This window comes from Megalops cyprinoides, chromosome 1 (genome assembly GCF_013368585.1).
Source record: "Megalops cyprinoides isolate fMegCyp1 chromosome 1, fMegCyp1.pri, whole genome shotgun sequence".
NCBI lineage: Eukaryota > Metazoa > Chordata > Actinopteri > Elopiformes > Megalopidae > Megalops > Megalops cyprinoides.
The window spans coordinates 70858982-70886145 of NC_050583.1; the positions used below are offsets into that span (position 1 = coordinate 70858982).

The following is a 27164-nucleotide window of genomic DNA, read 5'->3' on the forward strand; positions in this document are numbered from 1 at the left end:
AACTTATCTGAAGTCAGTATAACTGTGATAGCTACAGACTTTTCCAGATCTTTTGAGTTTTTTTGCTCAAAATGTGAGTGTGCTTTTGGTGCAATACAATCCCAGAACAAATAAACATGCTTATGAAAAGAAATCTTGAAGTCAAGAAAGGACTGAATACATGCTCTGGTTTGAATGATCTTGTTGAAGTACTTTTAAGTGTTATTAATATCTGTTTCTCTATTTTTGTATTTGGGAGTTGTGCATTTATTTGTGTACTAACAATACAAATAACTTAAGTGCAGAATTTTGTTTGATGACACATTATTTATTATAAATAATTAGGCAAGGCAAAATACAATTATTTATTATAAATAATTGTATTTTGCTGCCCATTAATATAGAATGACACAAGAACTATTATTAAAATTAAGCAGGCACTAATGCAGTGTATTCTTCTATTACTTGGTACTGTTTTTATACTTTATGGGCAATTTGTATTACATTTGAAGTATACAGTATTTTCAATATACTCAATGTACTGAAAGAATGCAGTGCTATCAGAATTTTCAGGTAACAGGCAACTACTACTTGTTTTTAAATCTGATACTTAATATTAAAACTTGAGCAACATCACTGTCTCCTGACAGCAGGCTAATTGAATAAATAATTCAGTTGCCTTATATGTCATTAAGTCAGAAATCATGGACCCATATCACATTATTGCTACTGGTAATTTGCTAATTTTTAATTTTACATGAAGACTACTTTTTTATAATTAATAACTACATTACACCATGTTCTTTCAAACGGGTATTAATAAGCAGCTGACAAAGCTGCCATTTAACTGTGTTGAGGTAAGTTAATGCTCTTACTTTCAATGTACTGAAGTGGATGATGGAATGTAGATAATATTAGTCAAACTATGTTGAATTAAGCTCTGTTCCTCACCACAGTCAATAGTACATTGTAAAAGTCAAACTGCAAATGATTACAATATAAAAATGACATTTGACCATGAGGTTACTACTCAATTTCCTGGCTCACTTCATTGACAAAATTTTTTAAATTTAGTGTTTTTCCTCATCAATGTTCATAAACAAGTGCTTGCATATCTTGCATAAAAACATTGAATTTGGTAATCTGATCTCCCAAGTGGTTCAGACAGCAAAGGTGCTTGTTCTAAACACAGGCTGAGCCCTACAGTCCATGTTCATAAATGGCCATGCCATCTGTCAACAATGACCAGGAACCTGCAGCAACAGAATAAGCCAATAAACCAGGGTTTACTCGTTGCAACCATGAAAATCTGTGAGTCACTTGGATGTATGTATGGTGGGAAGAGCCTTGTGTACAACTATTAATCACAAAAATTGGCCGAAAAAGGGGAAAAATGCTAAAAAAAAGCATTGATATCATAATTGATATGATAGTTATCATAACCGATATTATGAATTTTCTTGCCTGTGCGAGCGTGGATAAGTTCAGATCTCATTGCAGCGAGTCATTGCTGACACACAAAGAACTGCAGTTTTATTCAATTCTTGGGTACAAAAAACAGAGTCACATTGGAATATTGGATCTTGGGAGCCTGAGAATAATTGCATATTAAATTAATCAAAATACATATCCTATTATGATCTCTTATCTAAATCGAATGGTAAAGGACAGGTCACATGCAGAGTAACCACATCTTCAACTTTAATGCATACCTCCGAACATATTCTGAAACATCTTCGTTGTTTTTCATTATTAGAGTATTTCAGTTTCCAAGTGAAACACCTGTTTTGATGAGAAAATGATGGCAGTTGTACTACCAATGCTTGAGTAAAAACAGAATGCATATTTTCAATATGAGTCTCCATTTCCTTAAATGGCATCTCCTTTCTTCTTTTAGTGTAGAGACAGGCACCTCTGTCAAAGAAAGCACTAACCACTGATATTACACATATGAATGTGTGAGTATCTGCCCATGTTACTGGCAGAAGGAGTCTGCTGAGAAGAAAGTCTATTTGAAACCAGCATCTCAGGGTTATAGGATAGAAAAAGACACAGGGACTGCAGAGGTGCCGTTGCAAAATGACTTCAAAGCGTGAAGGAGAACGTGCCTTTGGTTTAGTTGCATCATTATTGTTGTTGAACCTGGAGTGAAAAATGTCATTATGTATGCATGGAAAATAAAGAAATGAAGCTGAATAGTAGGATGATTTATATAGATTTTTTTTTCACTGCCTGTTTTTTCAAAGTATTGCATACAAAGATGTGAGTTTATGTTATGCTTAAAGTAAAAAGACAAAATACTGCATTAAATGTTACTGTAACAGTAGAGAGGGATGTTATGTTTGAATAGAATTTTATTGATGGATTACTAATTTTTTTTTTTCTGATACATTTTACAACAGGTTTTAAAGCAGCACACTGTTCATCTGATAATCTTAAATGTTTAAAAATGAAAGTGATGTTTTCACTATGAACAAAGTCCAGAATCAGATAATCACAATAGGAAAAGAGAATTTACTGTTAACGTACAAGAGTGATAGATAAAATTCAGCCCCCAAAGGACTGGAGAGAATGACAGAATTACTGCAAACCATAGAGGCGCTAATTACCACCCAGGAAAGCAAATAAGATCAAAGGGGGTGTGAGAGCATTGTCAGATATTATGCAAGCCAACCACAGAGTGTGCTGTCAGTTTCCAGCCGCAGAGGAGAAAAAACATTTTCTACACTAATGCTGACCTGAAAATGAATAAAAAATTAGCAAAGTACTTGGCAAAATGTAGAGCCCAGTAAATTTTAAGTGTGCAAGAAAGTAACATCCAAAGCATCATAAATATATTGTAGTGTTACAGAAATTTAAGCACTGGTAGAACAAGGGATGCCATGGAATACAAGGTAGCCAAATATGCAATTGTGCAGAATTTGAATCATAAGGCTTTTCTGTACACAAAAATGCCAAGTTGCTGACGTTTGCAAATAGGTCTGCCATTAAAATGGTTGATATGAAAACAAAGTCAACTCAGACATTGAAGAATTTAGGCCAACCTAGTTTGTGTAAGGTAATAACATTATGCTCCCTAATGTCCTGAAAAAAGGGGAATGGGTTCCCTGTGCAAAGATTTTCAATGTGAATGAGATATATGCCCATAAATCTCCATTAAAAGACAACTAGCCTAAAATAAACTAATACACAATGACACCTAGCCTAAAACAAAGTGGAATTCAATGATACCTAGTCTATAGCAAATTGATTAGGACTAGGACAACACCACAATGATAACAATGTGAGAGTAAGTAATGTAATATAACACTTAAATATGGTAGAACAAAAACAAATTAGTCACCATCACCTGACAAAACTTCAAAACTGTAATAAAGTAATCCTGGGCACTTAAGTACAGATTAATTTTAAATTTTAACACTAAACTCTAAGTTAAAAAAACAGTCCTTAATCAAACAGTCTTTGATACTTGTCTTTAACAATACAGTCCTTAACGGTCCTTAAGTTCTTAAGTCAGGGTCATCAACAGATCAACAGATGCCAGCAGAGGTGGAGGAGCAAAGCAGGTTGAAACTTTGCAAATATCTTTCTGATATTAGTCTGCTTGGTGGAATGGCACAGTTGCTGGAGAAGTTCCTTATTTATCATGTGTAACTGAATAACATTATGCACCAGCATATATGCTGAGTGTGTGGCCTACCGAAAGAACCTTGCCCACACTATATGTGAGTAGTCTCCTACTCTTCCTTACTATCATTGTCCCTCTCTTCATTGTTCTTGACTACTGCAGTGATGGTGTCATTGCTAACAAGTGAAAGAGTAATAGAAGTATCATCATCAATGGAAACCCAAGCATTATGTTGGTCCTTGTTCAAGTTCACTTTAACCTGATTTAACAAGTTCACACAGCACTCACACAATTTCTTTGTTGAATAGTTCTCTCAAAATAGGTCATGTTACAGAAGCCCTGTCTTATCTGAATTATGAATTTGGCCTGGGTTTAGATTGTGCTCCTCAAGGAGTGTCTTGAAAACAGAGCAAAAATCTTCAGCAGCATTGTTATCTGCAGACTTACTGGATATATCCAACTTGCCAGTACTGTGGCATATCTTAAACCTAGTCAGCCATTCCAAAGAGAAACTGCATTCATCTGCAATCTTCATATATTCATGAAAGTCTCTTGCCTTCTCCTGCAGCATAGACCCTGAGATGGTAGCACCTTCTGGCCGTTATAGGGCAAACCCCTGTAAAGTACCTTTCCAAATTGTTAGTTCTAGCCTGATGGAGGGTCTGCCTTCTATCAATGGCACAGGAAGGTTCAGACTTCAAACTCCACCATCTTCTAACTCTGATTCCTAATGTCATAAACTGTTGACGAACAAACATAAAATGCCTTCATCAAGACCTTATTTTCACCTTTCTCACATTTCTAGTTTCTTCTTCATGGTTAGGAAAACTCTCTTCCTCTTCCTGTGACTCTCAAAACTCTTGGGATTGGATATGAAGAATGATGGATGTTGATGAACTCGGGACAAATGTAGACACTATGTATGAACTAGGAAATGTTCACGGAGAGAGAAGGAATATAACTGGTATGCACTGGTGGGAGGTAAGCAAAATACTGCATTGTGCACAAGATTCAAACTTATATTGTCATCAAAAACGTTTTTTTTTTTTTAAATCTTTTCATTACTATTATTTTTTTCCCAGTTTTCCCAGATTATCAGATGTAAGGGAGTTTACTGTATATAATTTATTCTGGTACTCTATATTATGGGTTAGAATGGTATGCTTATAAATTGATGTGGCATAAAACATAAGGCTAATGGCAATATTGCTTGTAAATGAGGTGCTTAGTGTTTAGTCATGATGGCTTCATAGCTTGTGAAATGTGAATCTTTTTGTTTCAGGATGGAGAAGGCCAGCTAGCTAGTTGACCAGTTAGCTGGTAAGTTTGTTCAAAAGAAAAAAGATCAACCTTCACTTCAGCCTTATCTGTCAGCCACTAGTCAGTTTTCAAATGGATGAATTAGCTAGCAAGCTAAGAGATCAGTCCACTTTCAATTTTTCAGCTAACTAGTTAGTGAACTAAATGGCTGTAGATAAAATTAGCTAATCTATTCAAGTGATGCAAATGATTTAGCTAGTCGCATAGTTTTTTCTAAAAAAAAATTAACTAGCTACCCACTTGTCAGTTAAATAAGTAGCAAAGTAACTGGCTGACTGGTCAAAAGGCTTGAAATATAATTACTTAGCTGCCTGAACCAGTGTATTGGTCAGCTTCATAACAAGCTACTTGTCTAAACGTAAAATGACCTTGTAGTCGGCTAGTGTATTAATCAGCTAGCTAACAAGCTAATAACTAACTGGCTAAAAATTAAATTAGCTTGTCAGCTAGCTTGCCAGCTGAAAAAGAATGATAGCTTGTACCTGGCTGGGAATAACATTTGGGATACTATGGCCTACCTGTTTCTACCTGTAAATTGACATACAAGGTGATGCTGTTATTAATGATAGGTCATGTTTAGAAATGTTCTTGTTATCCATTCAGGATATATTGCTATAATACCTGGCTGGTTCACAATGAAGATGGTGGCCAGAAAGTGACGTACAGTTTACTAAAATGGATAGTTGAGGCTATTTGTTTATAATGACAAGAGACCAACAGGTAGAAGTATAACTAGCAATATATATGACAATTTTGGAAGAAATTTGAGACAAAAAAGAAAACGAAGAAAACAAAGCAGTAATGGTCAAAGTTTGGACATGTACAACTCTGAAATCTGCTCTTAAGTACAAAGACCAAGTGCTAATGCTGTTACCAATGGGCATGTGCAAACCCAGTCTGAAATTTAAATGGCACAAATTAACATGGTTTAACACATATGTAAGCTGGGATTGCCTCTTTAATAAGTAGAGGGTTTGTTACCTTTTAAAGCCTTTGCCCCAGCACATTGTCATTTATACAGATATAATGGTACAGAGCAAGAATACAGAATACATCCTGCTTGATTTGACAAAGCAAGGATTTAATACTATATATTTCACAATTTTTAAAATTATTATTATTAGAATACATAAAACTAGTACATAGTTAGCTGCATTCTCTATGCAAAGGTAAAAGGTTTAGCACTTTAAAGAAATAATTGTCCATTTATATTCATTAATTGAATAAAAAAATCAAGAGAATCACACGAACCTTAACTGCGGTACACCCCTCTATGATAAACTCACTGCTGATAACAATTTCCTTCATTTTGGTTAGTTATTTGACACATCTAAAATTTAAATAAACATGCCCTCAAAATGTGTACCAAGGACCCACAGCCAAGGATGTATTAACATTAGACTGAAAATTAAAAGCAATAGGGAGTTTCTTATTATGGTAAAAACCATCATAATTGTTCTCAGATTAACAGTACATCCTTATGAACATTTTCATATTAGCTTTTGGGTATACAAAACATTTCCTCAATAATTCAAAATAGCCTACTACTTACGACCCAGTCCCATCTCTCATTCAAAGCAGGGGATGCCTACACACCAAGTGAATTTGCGAACAAGTGTGAGTTACTCAAGTGTGTGAGCAGACAAGTGTGAGTTACCTGAATGTGTACGCAGGTGGCCACTTAGGGCATCACGTCGGCGGCAGGCATAACTGCACAGGTGACACTTGAAGGGCTTCTCCCCAGAGTGCAGCTTGATGTGGCGCAGCAGATTGCCCTTCTGTGTGAAGGAGGCTCCACACTGAGTGCAGTGAAATGGTCGCTCCCCTGCATTGTACATATGCAGGATGAAAGGCTTATGCTTCATGCAGAATAGACACATTTTGTGATTTTGCATAATGTTAAACTACAAAAGGGTAATACTTATTTGAAGGAATCTTTCCCAGGTATGGTGGAATGATCTGCTCACTCCCTTTCACAATCACTGCATTTATAAAATGAGTACCAAAATACGGGCATTCATCATCATCATTCATCTTCCTGCTACTGAAAATGCCATTGAAGCATTGAAAAACATTTTAAAAAGTACAGAATATCAATCAGTGAAGGAGATGTGATGATAGTCCCATTCTTCCAGAAATGGAAGTGTGCAAACTAAAGGCTTACCTAGATTTGGGTGTTGGTTGAGTTCCAAGGGATGGATCATGTCCAGATGTGCATGGAAAAAAATAAATAATAAGGTACATCTGCTTTGATTTGAGTACTTGCATATTATGGTTAAGAATGAGACTATACACTATGTCATGATGCAGTCCATAACAAGGTACAATGATGAAAAAGTTCACTTGTGCAGATTTGAAATTGCTAATGCTATTTCACACACAATTTTACTGTGATTTCAATGTATGTACCTGAATATTTGCAGCACTTACAAATGTTATTTGGTTTCTGAACTATCCTTACATACCATCAGTGACTTACAGGATATTCAAAGACCAGAGGTCTGATTTAAATTCAGCTGGAGGACTTTTGATTTCTGTTCCTGCTTGGCCTGCCATTTCACAACTGTGTGCATAAGTATGTACAGATAAATGCCAAAATAAAGGAAACTCCTACATAAAGTGTCTTAATAGGACATTGGACCACCACAAGTCACTAGACCACCTTCACCGCACCTTGGCATGGATTCTACAAGTATCTGGAACTGAATGCAACATCATTCTTCCAGAAATTCCATCATTTGGTGTGTTGTTGATGGTGGTGGAAAACGCTGTGAACGAACACTCCCATCAGGACAGAAATGCTTCACTATTGGATGAAGTTAGGGATGCGCCAATCCGATATTGTCACGGGGGTGACTGGGACACAAACGCGGACCACGAGATTGTCATGTTCCAGGCGTTTATTGTAATCGGCAGGCAGTTTGTAAGACCAGAGACAGGCCAGGTTCGAAAAACAGAAAAGCAGTCCGGGGGCGAATCCAAGGTCGGGAATTGGAGCAGACAGGGTCAGGATCCAGGCAGGCAAGTAATCAGGCAATCGAGTCCAGGAGGCAGGCAGAATCGTGGTCAGGATGCAGGCAGGATCAGCGAAGCGGCAATCAATTGGAAAAACTACGGTGGGACGAGACAGGTAGAAACATTGAAACGAACTAGCAACAAGACAGAGACACGCAGGGAAGATATAGAGCTGAGGTGAGGAGGAGATGGGATGCAGGTGGGCAGGCAGGCAGGTGCAGGCGTTGAGGCAATCAGGCGGGCGGAGACCAGGCGGGGAGCGGGGTGGGGCTAGAACACAAGGAAAACAAAAGCACATGGACAGGGAAAAACAAAAACACCACAGCTAAGGGGGCGGAGCTCTGACAATTATTATCCGATACTGGCCAAAATCACTGGATTGGATATCGGAAAAAAAGTATAATCCGATACGACCCATTAGCCTAAACTATCACAGAAATGCTTAACTAAACTTTGAATGACATGCCGTAAAGAGAGATGTGTCACGAGTAACACAGATGAGCAGCATGTGTCACGTGAACAGTGTCTAGAACATGACTGAGACCTGTCAGCAGCGCTGTCATCATGTCAGCTGTGTGGAGTTATTTTAAGCTCAAGGAAGAAATAAGCAAAACAGCTGAATGTAATTTATGCCATGCCAGTGTTTCGAGGGGTGGCAGCAGCGTTGGAAACTTCAACACCACAAACTTGATTAAACACTTGCAGAAGCATCATGGAAAGGAGTATGCTGAATTTATACAGGCTGCCAAGAAGAAAAGTGTGCTGCAACAGCAAACATTGCCAGAAACAATTCAGGGAAACATTGCAATGGTTAGTTTTGACAATCGACATCTGGAGCTCAGACGTGTGTCCAATGTCATTACTAAGTCTGACAGCACAGTGGATAGACTCAGGTTTTACTTTGCAAAAAGCAGTGCTGCAGGCTAAGCAGTTTCATGGCTCACACATAGGAGAGTCCATCGCTACAGCAGTGAGGGAGATGTTAAATGCATGGAAAATTGAGAAGAGGAAAGTCCATGTCATTTTAAGCGACAATGGCAGTAACATAATAAAAGCAATGGATCGCCTTGGAGTTGGCAGTTTGGGATGGTTCGCGCATAGCCTACTAGTAGTTGATAGTGCATTGCTGTGCACTTGATTTGTTCAAGTTTTTCAAAACATTCAAGAAGCTGCCATAGCAATTTGCACTCCTACACCTGTTTGTATGTGAAGCCTATTTAAACTACAGTTCAAATAAATTGCTTTGGAATACATTTAAATTTAATGCATTTTTGTATGTTTTTTGCTCTGTGCTGTGTGGTTTACTACAGCCTCATGTAACCTTGTTGGTACACATAATACCAACAACAACAACAATAATAATAATAATGATAATAATGATAAAAATAATACTCAAGAAAAAAAGAGGTCTGGTATCACTATCAGTATCGGTATCGGCAGATATCCAAGTTCAGGTATCAGAATCGGATTGGAATTGAAAAAAAAGTGGATTGGTGCATCTCTAGATGAAGTCGACCACCGAGAATGACTTAACGATTATTAGCATTTACCTTGTCTTTTCAGGGGTTGAGTGTACCTAAGCCACACCAGGAGAATGCACCCCACATTCCAACAGTGCTGCCAGAACCCTTTACTGTGGGGAAACAACCACTTGGGCCTGTCGATTTTAATTGGCGAGTGCTACACATGCACTTGTCTGCTTGTTGAGAACAGTGTGAAGGATGACTCATCTGACCTTATGACTTTTTTCCACGGCTTAGTAGTACTTTTTTCAATTGCCTGTGTTCTCTGCACCACTTTACTGGTAAACATGCATATTTAGGTGTAATAAAGCATTTATAAACTGCAACTCAACCATAGTTTCCCTCTCTGTGAAGTTCTGGATGGACAGTCCGTGATGAAGCTGCCTGCTAATGCCGTACATTGATATTTGCAGTCAAGTGATTCAGAATTTCTCATCTGTTTTCCCTTGCAACCAACGCATGGACATCACAGTTGAGAAACATGCTTTCAACCAATACTTCCCTCTAGATTAGATTAGATTAGATTAGATTCAACTTTATTGTCATTGTGCAGAGTACAGGTACAAAGCCAATGAAATGCAGTTAGCATCTAACCAGAAGTGCAAAAGAATAGTATTATTTATAGAAAGTGCAGTTAAGAGTAAGAGTAATTACTCCTGTATAAGCAGTGGCAGCTGGTGAGCTGGAAACAGGGGAAGCTGAAAAATTACCTTTAAATCTATCATTACTTTCAACCTGTTCCCCTTTATCCTCCTTGATTAACAATAAAACAAATAATTCACAGAATAATTGACACCAATGCGTAAATGGAGTAAATGATTATGCTCGCAAAACAGCGCAGATTGTCTGTAGTTTGTGCGCTATTGCGAAAGCTACAGCATGAGGTTGTTTAATTAACAAGGATGGCAATTTAAACAATTAAGTGGCAAGTAATCCCAAAGCTTTCTCTTAACTGTTTCACATTATAGCTTTCTTGTGTTACAAAATTCAAATTACAAAACGGAGCTAAATTTAGTTAGATCGATTTAAATTACTGAGAATAAACTTTTAGGTTAGGCTGATTGCAATGAACAATAACATTTAGAACACAGACCTCACAAAAGCTGTGATGTGTCATGAGCATTTAATGTAATTTAAATCAATAAATGCCATCCTTGTTAATTAAACAATTTCACATTGTAGCTTTCGCAAGCGCAAACTAGCTGTTTCACGAGCATAATCATTTACTCCATTTACACATTGGTGTCAATTATTCTGTGAATTATTTTTTAATGTTAATTAAGGAAGATAAAGGGGAACGGGTTGAAAGTAATGATAGATTTAAAGGTAATGTTTCAGCCTCCCCTGTTTCCAGCTCACCAGCTGCCACTGCGTATAATTAATGTTATATTTAACTGATGATGCCATTTCCTCAGACTTCCATGCCACCATAGCCACTGCTCCTTGTGAAACATCAGAAAGTTGAGCAGTCTTCATCACTGAAACTCCTACCAAACATGCTTCAACAATCACCCCTCTCTCAAAGTCACTCAAATCTCTTCTTCTAGCTATGGTAGGCAAAACAGGGAGAAAGGAGAGAGAGAGAGATCAGCACTGTGCTCTCAGCCATGATTATGCTAGTTATGTTTTGGACTGACAGACCAAGGTTGCATTCAATAGATACAGGTCCAAAACCATTTCACGGAGAGCATGATGGAATGTGAAGCTGAGATCTTGAGATTCTGTACTTTGTTTGACCAGCTCGAGACTCAATCTTTCATAAGGCATGTTCTGTGGGTCTTTACTCATCGAATGCCACACAACTCTGTGCTGAATGATTATGCTATAGCTGTGTCTAATTGACAAGGTATAGCTCTCTGCTCACCTGTATGACTGCGTTTGTGCACCAGCAGCACGTTGAGGCTGACACAGGCCAGGCCACAGATGTCACAGCTCATCTTCCCACTGCTGCCACGGGGCCCCAGAAAGGAGCTGGCCAGGCCATCAGAGGATGAAATCTCGTACTTAACATAGTCAATGGGAGAGAGTGACTCGCCCCCATTGTGGGCTTCTCCCTCCCCCTCTTCTTGAACCTCCCCTTCTTCAGTCTTGAGGTAGTCCTCCTCATCCTCTTCTTGCTCGTTCTTCACATGAATTTTGACTAAAAAAAAAAACACCTAATATTACCTAGAAGTACATGTACTAATATTTTATTTTAATAGCAAAAAAAATTATGACATTTGAGAAGAACTGAGTAAAAGCGAATAAAGCTTTAACTTCATTTTTGTATTTATCGTAACTTTTATTGGTACCCTTGTCTATTCTTAGCTGTTCTGTATGGTCCTGCTATGACTGTGTTGTCAATGCACTACCATTGCGCTCATACTGTGTACATTTCCACAGGGGCAGATGGAAGACACATCCTTCTCATCCTTGCCTGTAGTGAATGTACATTTCGTCACACTGTTTCTATGGCTTTTTTCAACACTATTTCCTTTTTAACTGTGGAAGAGGAAGAAGACTGTAGTGTGAGAGAGGCTGGCACTGGCAGCATGGGCTGAGAGAGGGTGCGAAGGGTGACTGTGGGAAACATGTCCCTGGCATGAGGTGTGAGAAGCAACAGTCTCTGTGTCCCCTATAGCTCTAAACAGCCAGGCACAACCCTCCCCAGGCAATGACATCTTATAAGAGGCGCCTCTTTGTGGGAGAAACCCCACACATCAGTAGCATTTATTTTTTTCCATCAGAATTTACTACTACTACAAACATAAGTGAACACCATTTCATGATTCAAATCCTCTAACAACCAGAATGTTGTTTGCTACAACAATTCCATTTATGGCAAAAACAACTGGACCCCTGTAGTCCTTCATGCTTTGTCCCCCTCCCCTTTCACTCCCCCCTCCTGCAAGAAACCACAGTCTGCAGACTTGTCTGTACCATCATTTTATTGTTTGAGTTTGGTCTGAGGTTTTTGTTTGTCACCTTGGCTTGATAAAGGTCAGAGATATTTAGAAGTATGGTGTTGTGAAATGCGGGTCGGGGGTCTGTGCAAGCTTTGTTATAGGAACTCAAGGCGGAGATGCAGATGAACACACCACAATGAGATCTTCTTCGGAAAAATAAACAAAAGCATTGATGCCATCAACAGCCCTGCAAACTTTCTTTCTCAGACAAACCACAGTATTTGCTGATTACTCTCACAGCCTTCTTATGCAAACAGCTACCTCAAATAATCTGACACCTTGAAACACAGTACTGTACACGAATAAAAAAAAGTCACAATGACAGCAAAAAGTGAGGGACAGTAGTTACAAGGCAGAGCCTTCGGTGGCAGGCATACAAATGAGGCTTTGAGCTGTTTTGAGTTTACATCTGCCTCAGAAGAAAGGCCTCAGTTTCAGTATTCCCCCCAACACATAATATTTCCCAAAGCACAAAGGCAGCTTTGCAGGGCTGGGGGATCCTTTGAATCTGCACATGCCCTCAGAGGACCTCAAAATGTCTGTGTTGACAAAGAATCCAACTGTTGAAAAACATAAGCTGAGGCAGTAAGGTTTGCCTAAGGCAAAGACAGTATCATGGAACCATCTAGTGATGCGGGTAAAGGAAGGAGGAGGAATCAAATCTGTTGCTTGTAATTGAAACCATGCATGCAGACATATCAAGAAAGACTTCAAGGAAAATTAATTCCTATGCATTTAAAGGCACATGTGAATATGAAAGTTCAGAAATGTTATGGCTCTACTTCCACATTCAAAACATGCACATTCTGAAGTAATGGTAACTGTAGACAGTCGCATGATTCCATAGACAGGCAATGTGGGAGAATGATATGACATAAAGGGATTCTTATCATTGCTGATGGAAAGACACTATCTTCCAGAGGCAAAACCACCATTCCACCACAGTGGTAGAAGGATGGTAAGGATTGGCTCCCTTTACAATGCTCCCCTTACCAGAACCCCTCCTCACCTCCACCTCCCTGACAAATACACATATACACCCTCACACACATAGCAGCCGACCCAACCCCCATGCACCCATCAGGTTGCCTTCCCCTGGTAAGCATGCGGCTCAACAGCATCCAGAAACCACAATGCGGTCTCAGCAATGTGTGAAGAGCTGAAAAACAACTCACAGCTCAAAGCACTGAGGGTGCAATGGAAACTCACTAAATAATATCAGAAGTCCTTTAAATATAGCCCATGCCTGCACTCTGTTAAGTGCTCCATTTATCATAATCGTTGACACCATCTCCTCAGCACCAATGCTCACCACACACGCTTCAGCAGAAAGCTAGACTTTGGTGTAAGTCACGCCCAGCGTCAGTGTGTCAAGACTCAGACAAGGAAGAGAAAGGTTAACACTCAAGTGAGAGCCTTGCTTCACTCTGAGGTAAGTATCATTCTTGTGAATGTGAAATGGAAAATGAAATTAAATAAACTGGATATGGGTTTCATTCCCTGCTGTACAGGAACATATTGTGCTGCTATCATCTTACAGAGACCAAAAGTTCTGCAAGTGAAAGAAATCATCTGACAGAAACACTTTCCTTCCTCACTGAATGCAACTTCCTGTTTATCGTGTGTAAGATCCTGAACATAAAAATCAGCAAGGTAGTAAAAACGCAGAGGAACGACTAAACAAACCATTTAGGTTCTCTGAGAACAAATTAAACTTATAAAACAAAATTTCTGTTATGTTGTTTTAAAGACTTAAAACTACCATAAAATATGCCATCTATTGTGCTATTGTGCATATGCTTACTTTGCACAAATAAAATCACAAGACATATCCCAGTCACAATTTAACTTTTTTAATATCAGGGTTATACTGACAAAAATATATATCTAATACATGTTAATGATTGTTGATTTGCCATCTTCCCAAGTATGGAAAAAATACATCCTGGTTCCATATCATATCATTGTAACAGTTATTACTTAAAATCACCATAATAGCTGTAACTTAAATCCATTAAAACCCACATACTTTATCTTACTAAGGTCACATCTTTTCAGTCCCATCCCCCACATCAAAGTTTGTACAATGATAAAGAATTCTCTAAAAATGTCCAAAATTGTTTATTTTTTCCATTTCAAAAATTCAATGCCCGTTTTCATTTACATTAAAGATATGGATCAGATGAAACATAAATTACAACAAATTTCAGGGGGCGATATGACATTGAAAAAGTCCTTGAGAAAGTGCAGATGCTTGAGAAAATGCAGATAACAACTCATGACCACTCATACGGGGTGCAGGGTCCTTGTCCAAATATGGTGGAAAAAGGAAAAAAGAAACATCTTTGCATCCAGCATTTGAGGCACAGGAACTTATAGGGCTCGGTTTTGTAGAAAACACAGTGTACTCCGCAAATGCATCTAGTGCTATTGTGTGTGGTAATCCCATATCAGAGGAGTCAGCAAAAATACCAACAGCTCCAACGCTTTGCTTTTGCTCATTGTAGGAAGATGGTGGTCAAAAAATTTGGGGCATGATTGTGAATACTTGGGGCGCAGTGGCATTTTTGTGTTGAATTTATTCCACCTTGCAGAATGTGCCATACCAACCCCCAAAATATAGACTGGTGGTATCTGAAAAATATAGACTAGTGGTATCTGATGCTGTTCTGATATCTGATAGTGGTGATTATTTTGATCAGATACCACTAGTCTATATTTTGGGGGTTGGTATGGCACATTCTGCAAGGTGGAATAAATTCAAATTATGATGAATGTGAAATAAGACATCTCCTGATGAACACCAATATTTAACAACGTGAAGAATTTCAAACATTTTTAAAAAATCTAAACTAAGTGCAATCAATGCCTAACCAAATATTATGAAACCATAAGAAATGCATGGTGAAAAGACATTAGAGATCTTGTTTTATGGATGAACAACAGTAATTCATTATGCAAACAGCCTTAATTGGTCAAACAATAAAACAGTGACCACCAAGCCAATTGTGAATGTGATTCAGGCAGACCCAACCCAAAACCAAAATGAGAGAAACAGCTATAACAGAATATGAAATTTTAAATTGCTAAAGAGCACGCAACATGTCAAGTGATTTGTCCTTCAACTAAACATGTTTTAATTTTGTAGCATCTCAGTATGCATTTGTTTTGATGGGAACATTTGAAAAGGGGATGCTACTGAATACAAAGAATGACTTCCTCTTGATTTCAGAAGATTGTTAGGAGCAGTTAAATCAGCAGTTCAGGTCAAACACTGTATGTGTTTTCTATGCCATGGGTCATTTCAACAAAACATGGTTATTTCCCAATCTGTTGTCAATTCTGCTTTGCATGAGGTCACATTGATTGCACAGACTTGCTGTTGCATGAACCATTGGTCAACAGTGTCATCTTTGTCTCCATGGGGGGTCTGTTCAATCATAATCCAGGTAAAATGCAATGATAACTGTGCCATAATGACAGCAGGAGATACCATCCGTTATCATACTCAACCTTACAAACAGTGGAAAATATGAGTAAAAAGGCTTAACAAATGCATGTTCAAAACAATAAAATATTTTTTATATAGTGAAGCACCATTGGGTAAATCATGATTCCATGCAGGCTGACATACTGCAGCCTCAAGCCCCACTCAGGATTATGATGTCTTTTCATAGTCACAGAAATATGAAACAGCCCTCCAAATGGGCCTTGTCCTAAATGAATAAATTAAATCTGAAACATGTACATGCTTTTACATTGTGTGCAATGTGACTGTTCCACTGTGCAGTCTTTGCTGAAACTGAATTATGTGATATCATGCATGTGCTTAAGTTCCACAGTTCCACAATTTTAAGCACATTTTATGCCTGTGATGATGCAGCAACCAGGAATGTTTGTAAGAAAATTATGTATTGTTTGGTTACAACCAGTTTCACAAACTGTATGAACCCTTTCCTGGTACTTTTGAACCAATGTCCCTGTCTGTGTTTGCATGTCATGTCTATGTGTGCCAATGTTGGGGTCACACCTGTCTCTGGGTTGTTCTCAGCATGATGCCGCTCAGCTTCCACGCAGTCTACCTCTCTTTCTGTGTCAGAGTCCTCCCCCTCCAGCTCCTCTTCCTCTTGAGTGCTTTGGCTGGAGATTTCTGCTTCTGTTCCAGCACTCCCTGAGTCTGTGAGGAAAACAGAAACTCAACTTTTATCTTTCTAGTCCAACATATTCTAAAATGCTAAAAATCTTTTGTATCACTGGAATCAAATGATTCAAACAACTATGATGCACTTTCAAGCCCAATATGAATCATGCTTTTGGTGATCTAGTTGTCCTACTTAAACACTATTTTTTTCAGCAGCACAATTTCACCTTTTCACCTGATCAAAACTAATTAGAGATAACTGATATACACCATCAATAATAGGCTATCAACACTGGTCTAAATACAAATTCACTGTTTTGTTCTTGATTTTAAATAAGAATACATATTTGATAGGCAACCTTGTCCTGGGTGACTTACAGTGAATCTAGTGTGCTGCTTTCTTAGTCAGGGAATTCTTCATGAATAACATGTATTATTACACATTACACCAAAGTCCTGACTCCCTGTGGTCATTAAAGATTGCATTTAACTTATCTCAAAAGAGTAGGGGGGTTCCCTGGTATCCTGGCAAAATCAGACTTTTTCAATCTGACCATTTCATGATCTCTAAGGTTAACTCATTAAATAAGTCACTCCACAAATAATTCCCTCTCCCATGTCATATTTGAAAAAAAAAAAAGTAAAATAAAGGTTAAATAAATAAGAAAATTACAACTATTAGTACTACTACTAGTAATAGCACTATTAGGACAGTATTATTGTTAAATTTGTAATACTAAATGCATTAGGTAGATGTAGAAAATGTATCTCAAAGTAATTAAGCTTTGCTTGAGTGTTCCAAAGGACACTAGCTTGGTTTCATGTGTTACAATAAAAGCTGATTATCATCTTACCTCTCTCAGTTTCAGGTGGGACGTGCTCTTGCTGGTCCTCTGTGTCCATGTGCAAGGAGGTATCTGTGAAAACAAACAACAGAGTTCCTGTATACAGACACAAACTAAAGGGATTGTGTTTTTTATTCTTATTTTTTCAAAATATGTTTTATTTTTAGTGACAGCTGATCATGGTGTTGTCACTTTTGTTTAATGTGAAGTCTTTATGCCAATAAAGCATATATGAATTTAGGTAAATGCTATGAAAAGTTATTGACTCCTGATATGCAAAAAATGCATTTGGTGGCCATATTGGATATAGCCATTGACCTATGGCAATTAACAAAATACTGTGCACTAATTCATGTACAATGGCAAATATGTAAGCCATATTTAAGAGAAATGGGATGATGCTTGTAAAGAGGTATGTCTGAGAAATAAAGTGAAATTCAAATTTAGTGAAAAAGTTTTTTTTTCCCCCACATTCTCAATACAGTTATAGGATTAGAAACAATCTCACAAAATCTGAACTCCCCACAAAGTAAGTTTTCAAATTTTATATTTTCAAATATTTGAAGCACAGCACACTGGCAGCTTTACAATTCCTTGAAGGATTCGCCTCTCATGAACAGTAACAATGCATGCCATCAAAATGTATGTCCGCAGGACACAAGAGGCAAATTTAGCACTTTCACCCCTGAGTATCTTAAAGTATACCAGTAATAAAGGAAGGGGGGAAGGGAGGGAATGCCCCCTCTTTCTGTACTTTCTTCACCAAATGACAATCCTATAAAGTAGAAAGAAGTTCAAACCAACAAAAAAAAGGTGTCGCAAGTAGGACGGAGCTGCTAACCACTACATGTGATTCATCAGGATCTCTGTGCCTAAGTAAGCAAGGTTCTTCTCAGTGCTGCTGGAAACAATAAACTTCACAGCCTCCACCACTCAAGCTTTGTTGTACATAGGATATCAGAGTTATGACTTTTTCAGCACTTAAGTAGGCAGCATTTAAAATGACAGTATTACAGTTATATGAGGTCAGGACAGTTCCTTGTGGCTGTGGCTAAATATTCTCGGTAACTGGGCAAAAAGGTAGAGTATTCATACATGCTTTAACTCTTACTGGGAACATATGGGTGCCATTGAGTGTGTGTGTGTGTGTGTCTGTGTGTACAATACAAACTACACACATCTTTTCAGACTTTCCACTCCATGACTAACAAAATATTTCCATGAACAATGGAACCCCAACTGCAAAAATAACTGTAACTCCTTTGACAACTCAGTTGTCAGTTATGGGTGGATGATATAGAGCATCTCAATACTTCAATCATGACATGATAAGTAAAGACAATAACTACATAAATCATATAAATCGTATAACTAAAATATGTGTTAAGTGTGCCGTCACAGCGGAGAGGGGAAAAAGACTGAGACATTACATAAAACACTAAACACTGAAGTATTTAAGGAGAAATCCTGGTACTGCATCACATCAACCTGTACAAGTAAAACACAACTTAACAAACAAAACAGACTACAATATATCCAGTGTATAAAGTATGTCTCATGAATGCATAATGAATCACATATAAATAACACTATATCCAAAAATTTCCTCCCACACCTGTAGTTTGTAGCATACAGTATTACAGTGGAAAATCATAATTTGATAAAACTGGTTTATTTACAGGAGGATTCTGGTTTAATGTATTTGAGATTTGCTCATTGATGTATTTATTATACTTGAAGGTGCTGAAATAGATTTACTGCATTTCCACACTGCCTCAAAACATAATTTGCAGTGCTGTCTAGTGATCAGGGTTGTGTTTAGAGACTTAACTTTTTGGAGGGACCAGCTCATACTCTTCATGTGACCTTTTTTATCCACTTACTGTTTTACAGGTGGCTAAGAAGTTTATTTCTCACTTATCTGTTAAAGTTTTCTTCCAAGCAAGAGGTATACATAATAATAATAATAATAATAATAATAATAATACATTGAATAAGCATGTCTTTCCATTAGAATATGACAAGGTATTTGGGTAACACCTCATCAGTTTTTAGCATCAGGTGAAATGATTATGTCATTATGTTTTACACTGTTTACCATAAGTAATTTGTAAAATATGCAAATACAGATGTGAAAACATTATGAATGATTTTTTTCTAATTAAAGTGTGCATTTATTAAGCACAATGCTGTTATCCTTTATAATTGCCAACTCTAATAGCTGTGTATTCAGCCGTATGGCACACTGGATAACTTCTGTGTAATTTCATACAATTCATTGCTATGTTTCAGTGTGCATTGGTCATGCTCAAACTTTCACAATGGTCTCTAAGAACTTAAATGTGCAGTTTGTGCTCTGATATTCAAAGATCTTTATCTCCTTTCCTTATTTTAAAGAAAGTAACCTGGCATCGCCAATGAATCTGATCAAGGCATCCACTTCACAATCTCCATCAAAAATACTACAAAATACAGCCCCATTAATCTTCTACACCATAAAGTAAACACATTATTAGTTTATCACAGAAGAAATCATCACTTTCTAGTCTAATATGTATGATCCTAGCTTTTGTAAATTCAGCAACACTCTTGATACTTGTTCATCAAGCTGCATACCTTTACACCTTCCCATGTGATTACGAGACATTTGTGTTTCAGGCATCATTCCATCTTCCCTATACTACTCCAGCGACCGGGAGCAGATGTAAGGGCTGGGCCCATGGAGTGCGCTTTTGTGGGGATACTGCAACTGCATGTTTTACATTCCAATACTGTGTACATCATTGAATAGGTGGCAGTGTAGCATAGTGGTTAAGGAGCAAGACTCATAACTGAAAGGTTACCGGTTCTATTCCCTGCCTGGACACTGCTGCTGTACCCTCAGGCAAGGTACTTATCCCACAATTGCCCCAGTAAATATCCAGCTGTATAAATGGACATTCTTAAAAAAAAAAAAAAAAAAACAGATGTAAGTGACTCTGGATAAGAGCACCTGCTAAACGCAAGTAATGTAATGAATTTTCTTGCAAATGGGATTGGGCATTTGAAAAACACTTTTTTTTTTCAGTGCAAAAATTTAAAAGACAGAGAAGCTCAGATTGAACGGTGATACTGATCCTCATTCATACAAGCAGTTTGTGAACTCTGGTGTCTATTTCTTTTTATTTAAGAATTTGTGCTTAACATTGTTTTTCTCACCACAGTGGTATATCAATAGTGATTCTGCAATCTCTTGAAGCACACACAATGCGCTGTTATTGTGAGAGACATAAAGAGACAAAAAAATTATGTGGCCAATCAGGTTGAAGGTGGGGTGGGTTAAAATTTTAATACAAAGTAGTTTTGAGAGTTGTGTTCATAAAAATAGAACATCTGGAAGCACCAGGAATATGAGAATCAGGAAAACATGACATATGCATGTGTGGACAGACCATTGGCACAGTGCGAGATAAGCCTATTTTTGTAATGGCATAACATTTTCATGACTCTGTCCTTCATATTGGTGATGCTTGCACCTTCAAAACAATATGTGTTCTGAAAAAATGCAACCACAGGTATAAAACTGTACCTAGATATTTAAGTCACCACTTAAATAAGTCACCACTTAAATAAAAGCCAAATATGTAATGTTTTCCTACAAGAGTCTCTAAGGATTACTTAACCAGTCTTTTACTAAAAGGAAACATGGGTGTTCTTTCTAACAGACATTTAACTAAATTTCCATTCAGTTGCAGTCATATAAAACATTTGAGTTTCCTAAGTCTGAAGTGATGGATCTGTGTAAGAGACTGAGGAGAGCTTCCCTCCACTCAGACACACAAAGGCATTACCCAATCTTCTCTCCTACTGCAAAGCATGGTTTGCCCACATAATTCAACATAATGCAACCAGCTTCTCCCTTAAGCTCAGTCATGCTAGAGAGACTTTGTGTAAAATGACCTATATCCACAGGTCAACTGCTGCAGCTGCAGAGGCTCCAGGCTGTAAAAGCTATGCAGTGGAACTTAGATTTCAGAATAGCGTAATGCAACATAACAGCTGACACAGAACAACACAGAATGATCCACCCACCAGTAAGCAGATGGCCAGACTGCTTTCCTTGACTTCTAATATGCATGCTAGACTATATCCAAAACTGCCTGATGATGCTACTCCCTTGCCCAGTGTACCAACAAAGGAAGTGCTAGGTGAGGGATACTATCCCCAGTATCATTAAGACTCAAATGACCTAAACTTTAATACACATCTGTCCATTTCATGACAGACCTGAGGTAAATCCTGAAGTAGCACATTTCTTAATATTGCCAGATGCCTCTTCTGTTGGCAACACAATTTCAGCCAATTGTTGAGGCTGAATAGGGTTGGGTATCGTTTGAATTTTATCTTATCGATTCCCTGTTTCGATTCCAAAAAGGTAAAAAAAGAGGTCAAATGTTTAGATAACAAAAATATATTTATTCTTTTAAGCGTTAACTGAACATTCACAAAGTAAATAGTATTTACCATTTACTAGTATTTATTAAATACATACAAAAAAAAGTATAATCCACAGACGTGCATTAAAAAATCTTGAATAATAGATGAAGATCAATCTAGAGCAGTTGATTAAACTAACTGCTAGTTGTTTTGGAGAGACTATTTTAGTGTTCTGGTGACAAACACATGCATCTTTATTTGTCCTATATTTTACTAGTCAAGGACATCACACACTATTCCCACTATCAACAAATAAACACCTCGTCCAGAAGTAATTTTAACTGTCAAAACAAGCAAATGTGAAAGAGATTATACTTAGGGTTGGGTATCATTTGAATTTTATCGATTCCGATTCCGATTCTGCACTGCACTGTACACTGTACAGTCTTTCAGATTGACGCCATGCTGCCTTAAATGTTTGGTCAGATTTGATGTGCAACCTGACTTGCAGCTAATTAGCTTCCCACATGCATTGCACTTTGCCTTGTCGCCATTTTCATTTCTAAAGTGAAGCCACACTTTTGACCATTTACCGCGGTCCATCTTTCACACTGTTGTGATGTTAGCCATGCATGCTAATTCGTATTTAACCCTTTCGCATGTAATTTATTTTTATGCTATGTAGCATGCATGCTACTTTACATGGTTTATGTTTTCATCAGCATTATTAAGCTTCTCATAGTTTTCAGTTAGCATTTGCTATTTTTTTAATGTTAAATCGCTGTTTTCTCAAAGCTAAAATTAGCTAGAACTTTCCCAATCAAGGGTTCTAATTGCCCCGGTTTTAGCATACGCGCTAAACGGCTAATCACACCAGTGTGACCGTACGCGCTAAAGGGCTAAACAAATAGACACGCTGTTGCGTTGATGCGTGACGTGGTCATGTAGACAAGTCCTCAAAGATAGCTACGTATGTCCTTGCAGATACTGTATGTAGCCTTTGTTTGCAATAATAAAGGGTAATCGCATTTAAGAACCGATAGGCAGAACCGAAATTCAATTTTTTTTTTTACAGGCACCCGGTACTTGGCATTTTGGATTTGGTTCTAATTTGGAACCAGGTTTCGGTTCCCAACCCTAAAGCTGAATGACACCCAGAGCTTTACCCCTAAATGTCACAACTGCATCACAAGAATCACCTCCAAAGGGAAGCATAGGAAATTCATTTCAGCTTGCTTTTGTTGCAGCCTCATAGTGAGAGACAAAAAATTAAACTGTTAACCATTTTAGTTGCCAAGCCATTTTTTTTACAGCATCATGAGAATAGTTCAGTCCATAGCAAAAGCTGAGTCTATAGCTGAGTAGATTCAATTGTATGAAATGAAAACATCTTCTTTTCAATATTTTTGGACAAGTGAGAGTTGAAAAGGGAGTGGAGTGGAAAATATCAAGGCGAACTAAGCAATGGTAGTTGGCCCACAAACACCAACCGGTTAAGTTCTTATTTTAGTGTAAACCCTTGTATTGAGACACAAACCCTGTCATAAGACATCTTTCTATGACCTGCATTAAAGAGTCCTGTTGTCTTTAGAAAATCATGGTAGTGCAGAAGAAAAAAGTAGTCTCAGGCATTCGGACCATTGATTTGTTCACCCAAATACCTTATCTATGTTGTGTGTGACTGAACTGAATATCCAGTCAAATCAGGCCCTTCCATGCTATCACCTAAAGCAATTTCATACATCGTAAACTGTGGTTTCATGCACCTTTATCTCTACCAGCTAGCTTGTACCTTGTACTAACTATTGAAACTTGGTCTTGCTGCTCTTCTAATACTGTTGACTTCTTGTGTGGCTTTGTGCCTGTGTTGTACTCTGTCTCACTTGTAAGTTACTTTGGATAAAACCATCTGCCAAATGAATTAATGTAAATGTAAATGGCACTATATACATATGAGTAAAATGCACAGAGTTACAATGAACCAAAAAGACTGGAAACTAATTGAGATGAACTGAAAAATTTGTCGGATACTGCTGTCTGATGAGAATGATTTTCTCTTATTTTACACATTTTAACTACCACTATGACGGAGCTGGCAAAATCATAACTGAAATCATATCATATACAATTCATTACTAAACACATAGCCTTTGAAAGACCAAGTGTGCTTACAAATCAAAGCATAACCAGTGAAAAAATATTTGCATGACTCCTTAACATCAAACTTTGCTTTCCATGGGTTAACTGTTACACATTTGAATGTTCATTCATTCATTATGTTATCTAGCAAAATACAAAGTACTGTTATCAAATGCATTTCATGTGTATTTCCCCTATGTTGAAATAGAAGTAAATTAGCAAATTATAGTCTAATACTATAGTGTAATATAGTACTATAGAAAAATACAGTACAATAAACCAACATATTCAGCTATGGTCAGGTTTGTCCCTCTAGACATATGTGTTGCTTTAATTAATAAAGTTTGCTGGTTAACAAGCCACATTTGTTATTTCTCCCTGGTTATAGTTATTTCCCACTGTTATCAACTAATAGACTGTAGACTGTAGTATGTATATATATACACACTATATGGACAAAAGTATTCGGATGCCTGACCATTACATTGTAATGACATTGTATTCAAAACATATACTTTAATATGGAGTTGGTCTCCCTTTTGCAGCTATAACAGCTTCCACTCTTCTTGGAAGGCTTTCCACAAGATTTTGGAGTGTTTCTGTGGGAATTTGTGCCCATTCATTCTGTAGAGCATTTATGAGGTCAGGCACTGATGTTGGACGAGAAGGCCTGGCTCGCAATCTCCGTTCCAGTTCATCCCAAAGGTGCTCGATGGGGTTGAGGTCAGGGCTCTGTGCTGGCCAGTCAAGTTTTTCCAATGTCTTGGTATGCTGAAGCATTAAGATTGCCCTTCACTGGAGATAAGGGGCCTAGCCCAAACCCTGAAAAACAGGTGTGGCCAAATACTTTTGTCCATATAGTGTATATATGTATGTATGCTAAATGCAATGTTTTCATTAGATTTGCTTTCACTCCTTTAGTTCTGTGTACTAAATAATTTATCAATATCAACACATTTTGAAGAAATGTTGAAGATCAAATCAAATATTTTACCCAGTGCTCTGACAGACACATACACATGAGCCACATTAGCAGGCCCATGGTGGAAACAATGGAGTAGGCTGGTAAGTAACATTACATTGTTGTCATTAAGCAGACACTGTTATCCGGACCAATTTACATACATACAGAAGGCTACAATTTTATCCATTTATACAGCTGGATTTTTATACTTGTGGGTTAAGTACCTTGCCCAAGAGTATAACAGCAATACCTAACAGGGTCAAACCAGCAACCTTTCGGTTATGAGCCCCGTTCCTTGCCTACCACCATGCCACACTGCTGTCATGGTAAGTATTTTGTGACTGTAGCTACTGCACTCTGAGGTGTTCCTTGAGTGTACCCCAGGTTCTTGAGATACCTCCACACCCATGAAAAACTATAAGAAGTCAATTCATATCTTACAAATATACAGTGCATTACATGATGACGCACTAAATGAGCTAAAAATGTTAGCCCTTAAAATGGAAAATATTGTGAACATAAAATGTACTTTTTAAAGCCTCTTAAAAGTCTAAAAAACTACAATGTCTAGAGTCGCTATATTTGAGAATTTTTAAGTATTTAAAAATCTTGAAAGTTAACTTTTAGCACCTTTGCTATGGGCATATCTATTTAAAACTAATAACACTCACTGGCAAATCCAATATCACCTACAATGTCCACCCCATGTCATGTCCACCGGTCAATTTAAATACATGTTACACTGTTCTCTGTGACATGCAAACTGTGTTTAAGAGAATTTCCTTTTTGGTTGTCCTTTCACTGTTATGCTACTTTACTGCTGTTGTTAAAACAATTTAAACACCTAGAGTGGCAGTGGTCAACCATCATGTTGGAGAAATTTCAAATCTTTTCCATGACAGCTAAACTTCCAGAAGAAGTATGAGCACCTGAATGGACACCAAGGAGAATTTCTTTTCCCTCTGTCTGTCTCAGATCGATCTCATTGCTACCACACTAAAACCAGCATCAATTAATCATAGACAGCAGTTCCCTTTTTCACTTTTATCACAGATTTACTTAAATATTTTTCATTTACTATAAAGACCTGAGCAATTTACTGTAATTCCCTAATGACATCAGAATGCAAACCGAAATATCAAAACCTTCATCTACACCCCCATGTCTTATCATCACAGCATCACATTAAATGTTTTTTCATAATGACTGATCACATTGATACACTTTGATAGTACAGTAGTGTATAGTGAGGAGTTTTTCAGTTGTGAATAAATGTTGTCGGAAACCACTATTTGATATTTTCTCATGTGACTGGTGTCCAACACAGAGCTCAAATTTATTTGGTTCAAAACAAATTCACAAACTAGGAACTGTTAACACAAGCCAAACTATCTAACGTTTTATGTTGTCTTTTTTGTAGAAATAACCCAAGTTTTAATTACAGAAGGCACATAAAATAGACAATTGAAACAATTAAACATATCTACAATTTATTGTAACTGTACAGCACTACAACACTTCATGAAGATTTGGTGACAGTACACTTTAAGTAAAAGAGACAGCATCATATTTCCTGTCGAGTAAAGACTGTAGTATAGTTAAATTTTTATCTTTCTGAGCAACTTTATCCATTGACGACCACGCTGAATCCACTGTGACACCCCTTAACAATAAACAAAAATGTAACACGAATTAACTTGAATCATTTTCAGCTATGTATAGATTTTCGTCAGTTTTTTGTCAGTTGTTTTTCCTAATTAGATTCTTCATCCACGCAAATGTACCCGGCTATTTAGAACACAGCAGTGCAGGTGAAATACGACACAATTCCTCCTTTTCACTCGCTCGTGTACACACTCTGCAAAAACGATGGATTAATTTCAGTCCAAAGGTTCTGATTAAATGGTCTATTCTTACCTTCCATAGCTGGTGTGACTTCAACTTCAGAGGAGTACAGTTCCTGCGCGTTTTAAATTTGCCCTCTCTGAACACGAGATTCCCTTCTCCACGACTGGAGCATTCGTGGTTTGGACACAAGATTATTGACGTCAAACGCCATCCCGTTGAGGCGCCTTAAAGGTACAGAGCTAGAATTAAGACGAGCTCTGTGTCAAAAGCAAACCATTGCGCGTTCAATGCATTCTTAAAGCGTTCAAATATAAGTTTTCAGTGTGTGAACACTGAGTGAAATTTAATATCTTAAACCTTTAGTTGATAATATTATCATGGCTATAAACATGGTAACCATG

At 37.6% G+C, this 27164-nt stretch overlaps 1 protein-coding gene across 2 annotated transcripts in view; it reads right to left on the bottom strand.

Moving 5' to 3' along the window:
- LOC118791187 (zinc finger protein Aiolos-like) overlaps nucleotides 1-26942 on the bottom strand; it is a 41657-nt gene extending 14715 nt beyond the window's left edge. Inside the window, exons 1-5 of one of the 2 annotated variants that reach the window (XM_036548473.1) lie at nucleotides 26833-26942; nucleotides 17406-17468; nucleotides 16441-16587; nucleotides 11330-11605; nucleotides 6585-6752 (exon numbers count right to left, since the gene is read on the bottom strand). In XM_036548473.1, the coding sequence (XP_036404366.1) occupies nucleotides 6585-6752; nucleotides 11330-11605; nucleotides 16441-16587; nucleotides 17406-17468; nucleotides 26833-26839 (661 nt within the window). In that variant the 5' untranslated portion in view covers nucleotides 26840-26942. Of the gene's footprint in view, nucleotides 1-6584; nucleotides 6753-7091; nucleotides 7285-11329; nucleotides 11606-16440; nucleotides 16588-17405; nucleotides 17469-26832 lie in introns of those variants that run through there. The other variant, XM_036548481.1, reaches the window with a different exon arrangement.
- Between the last annotated feature and the right edge of the window lie 222 nt (nucleotides 26943-27164).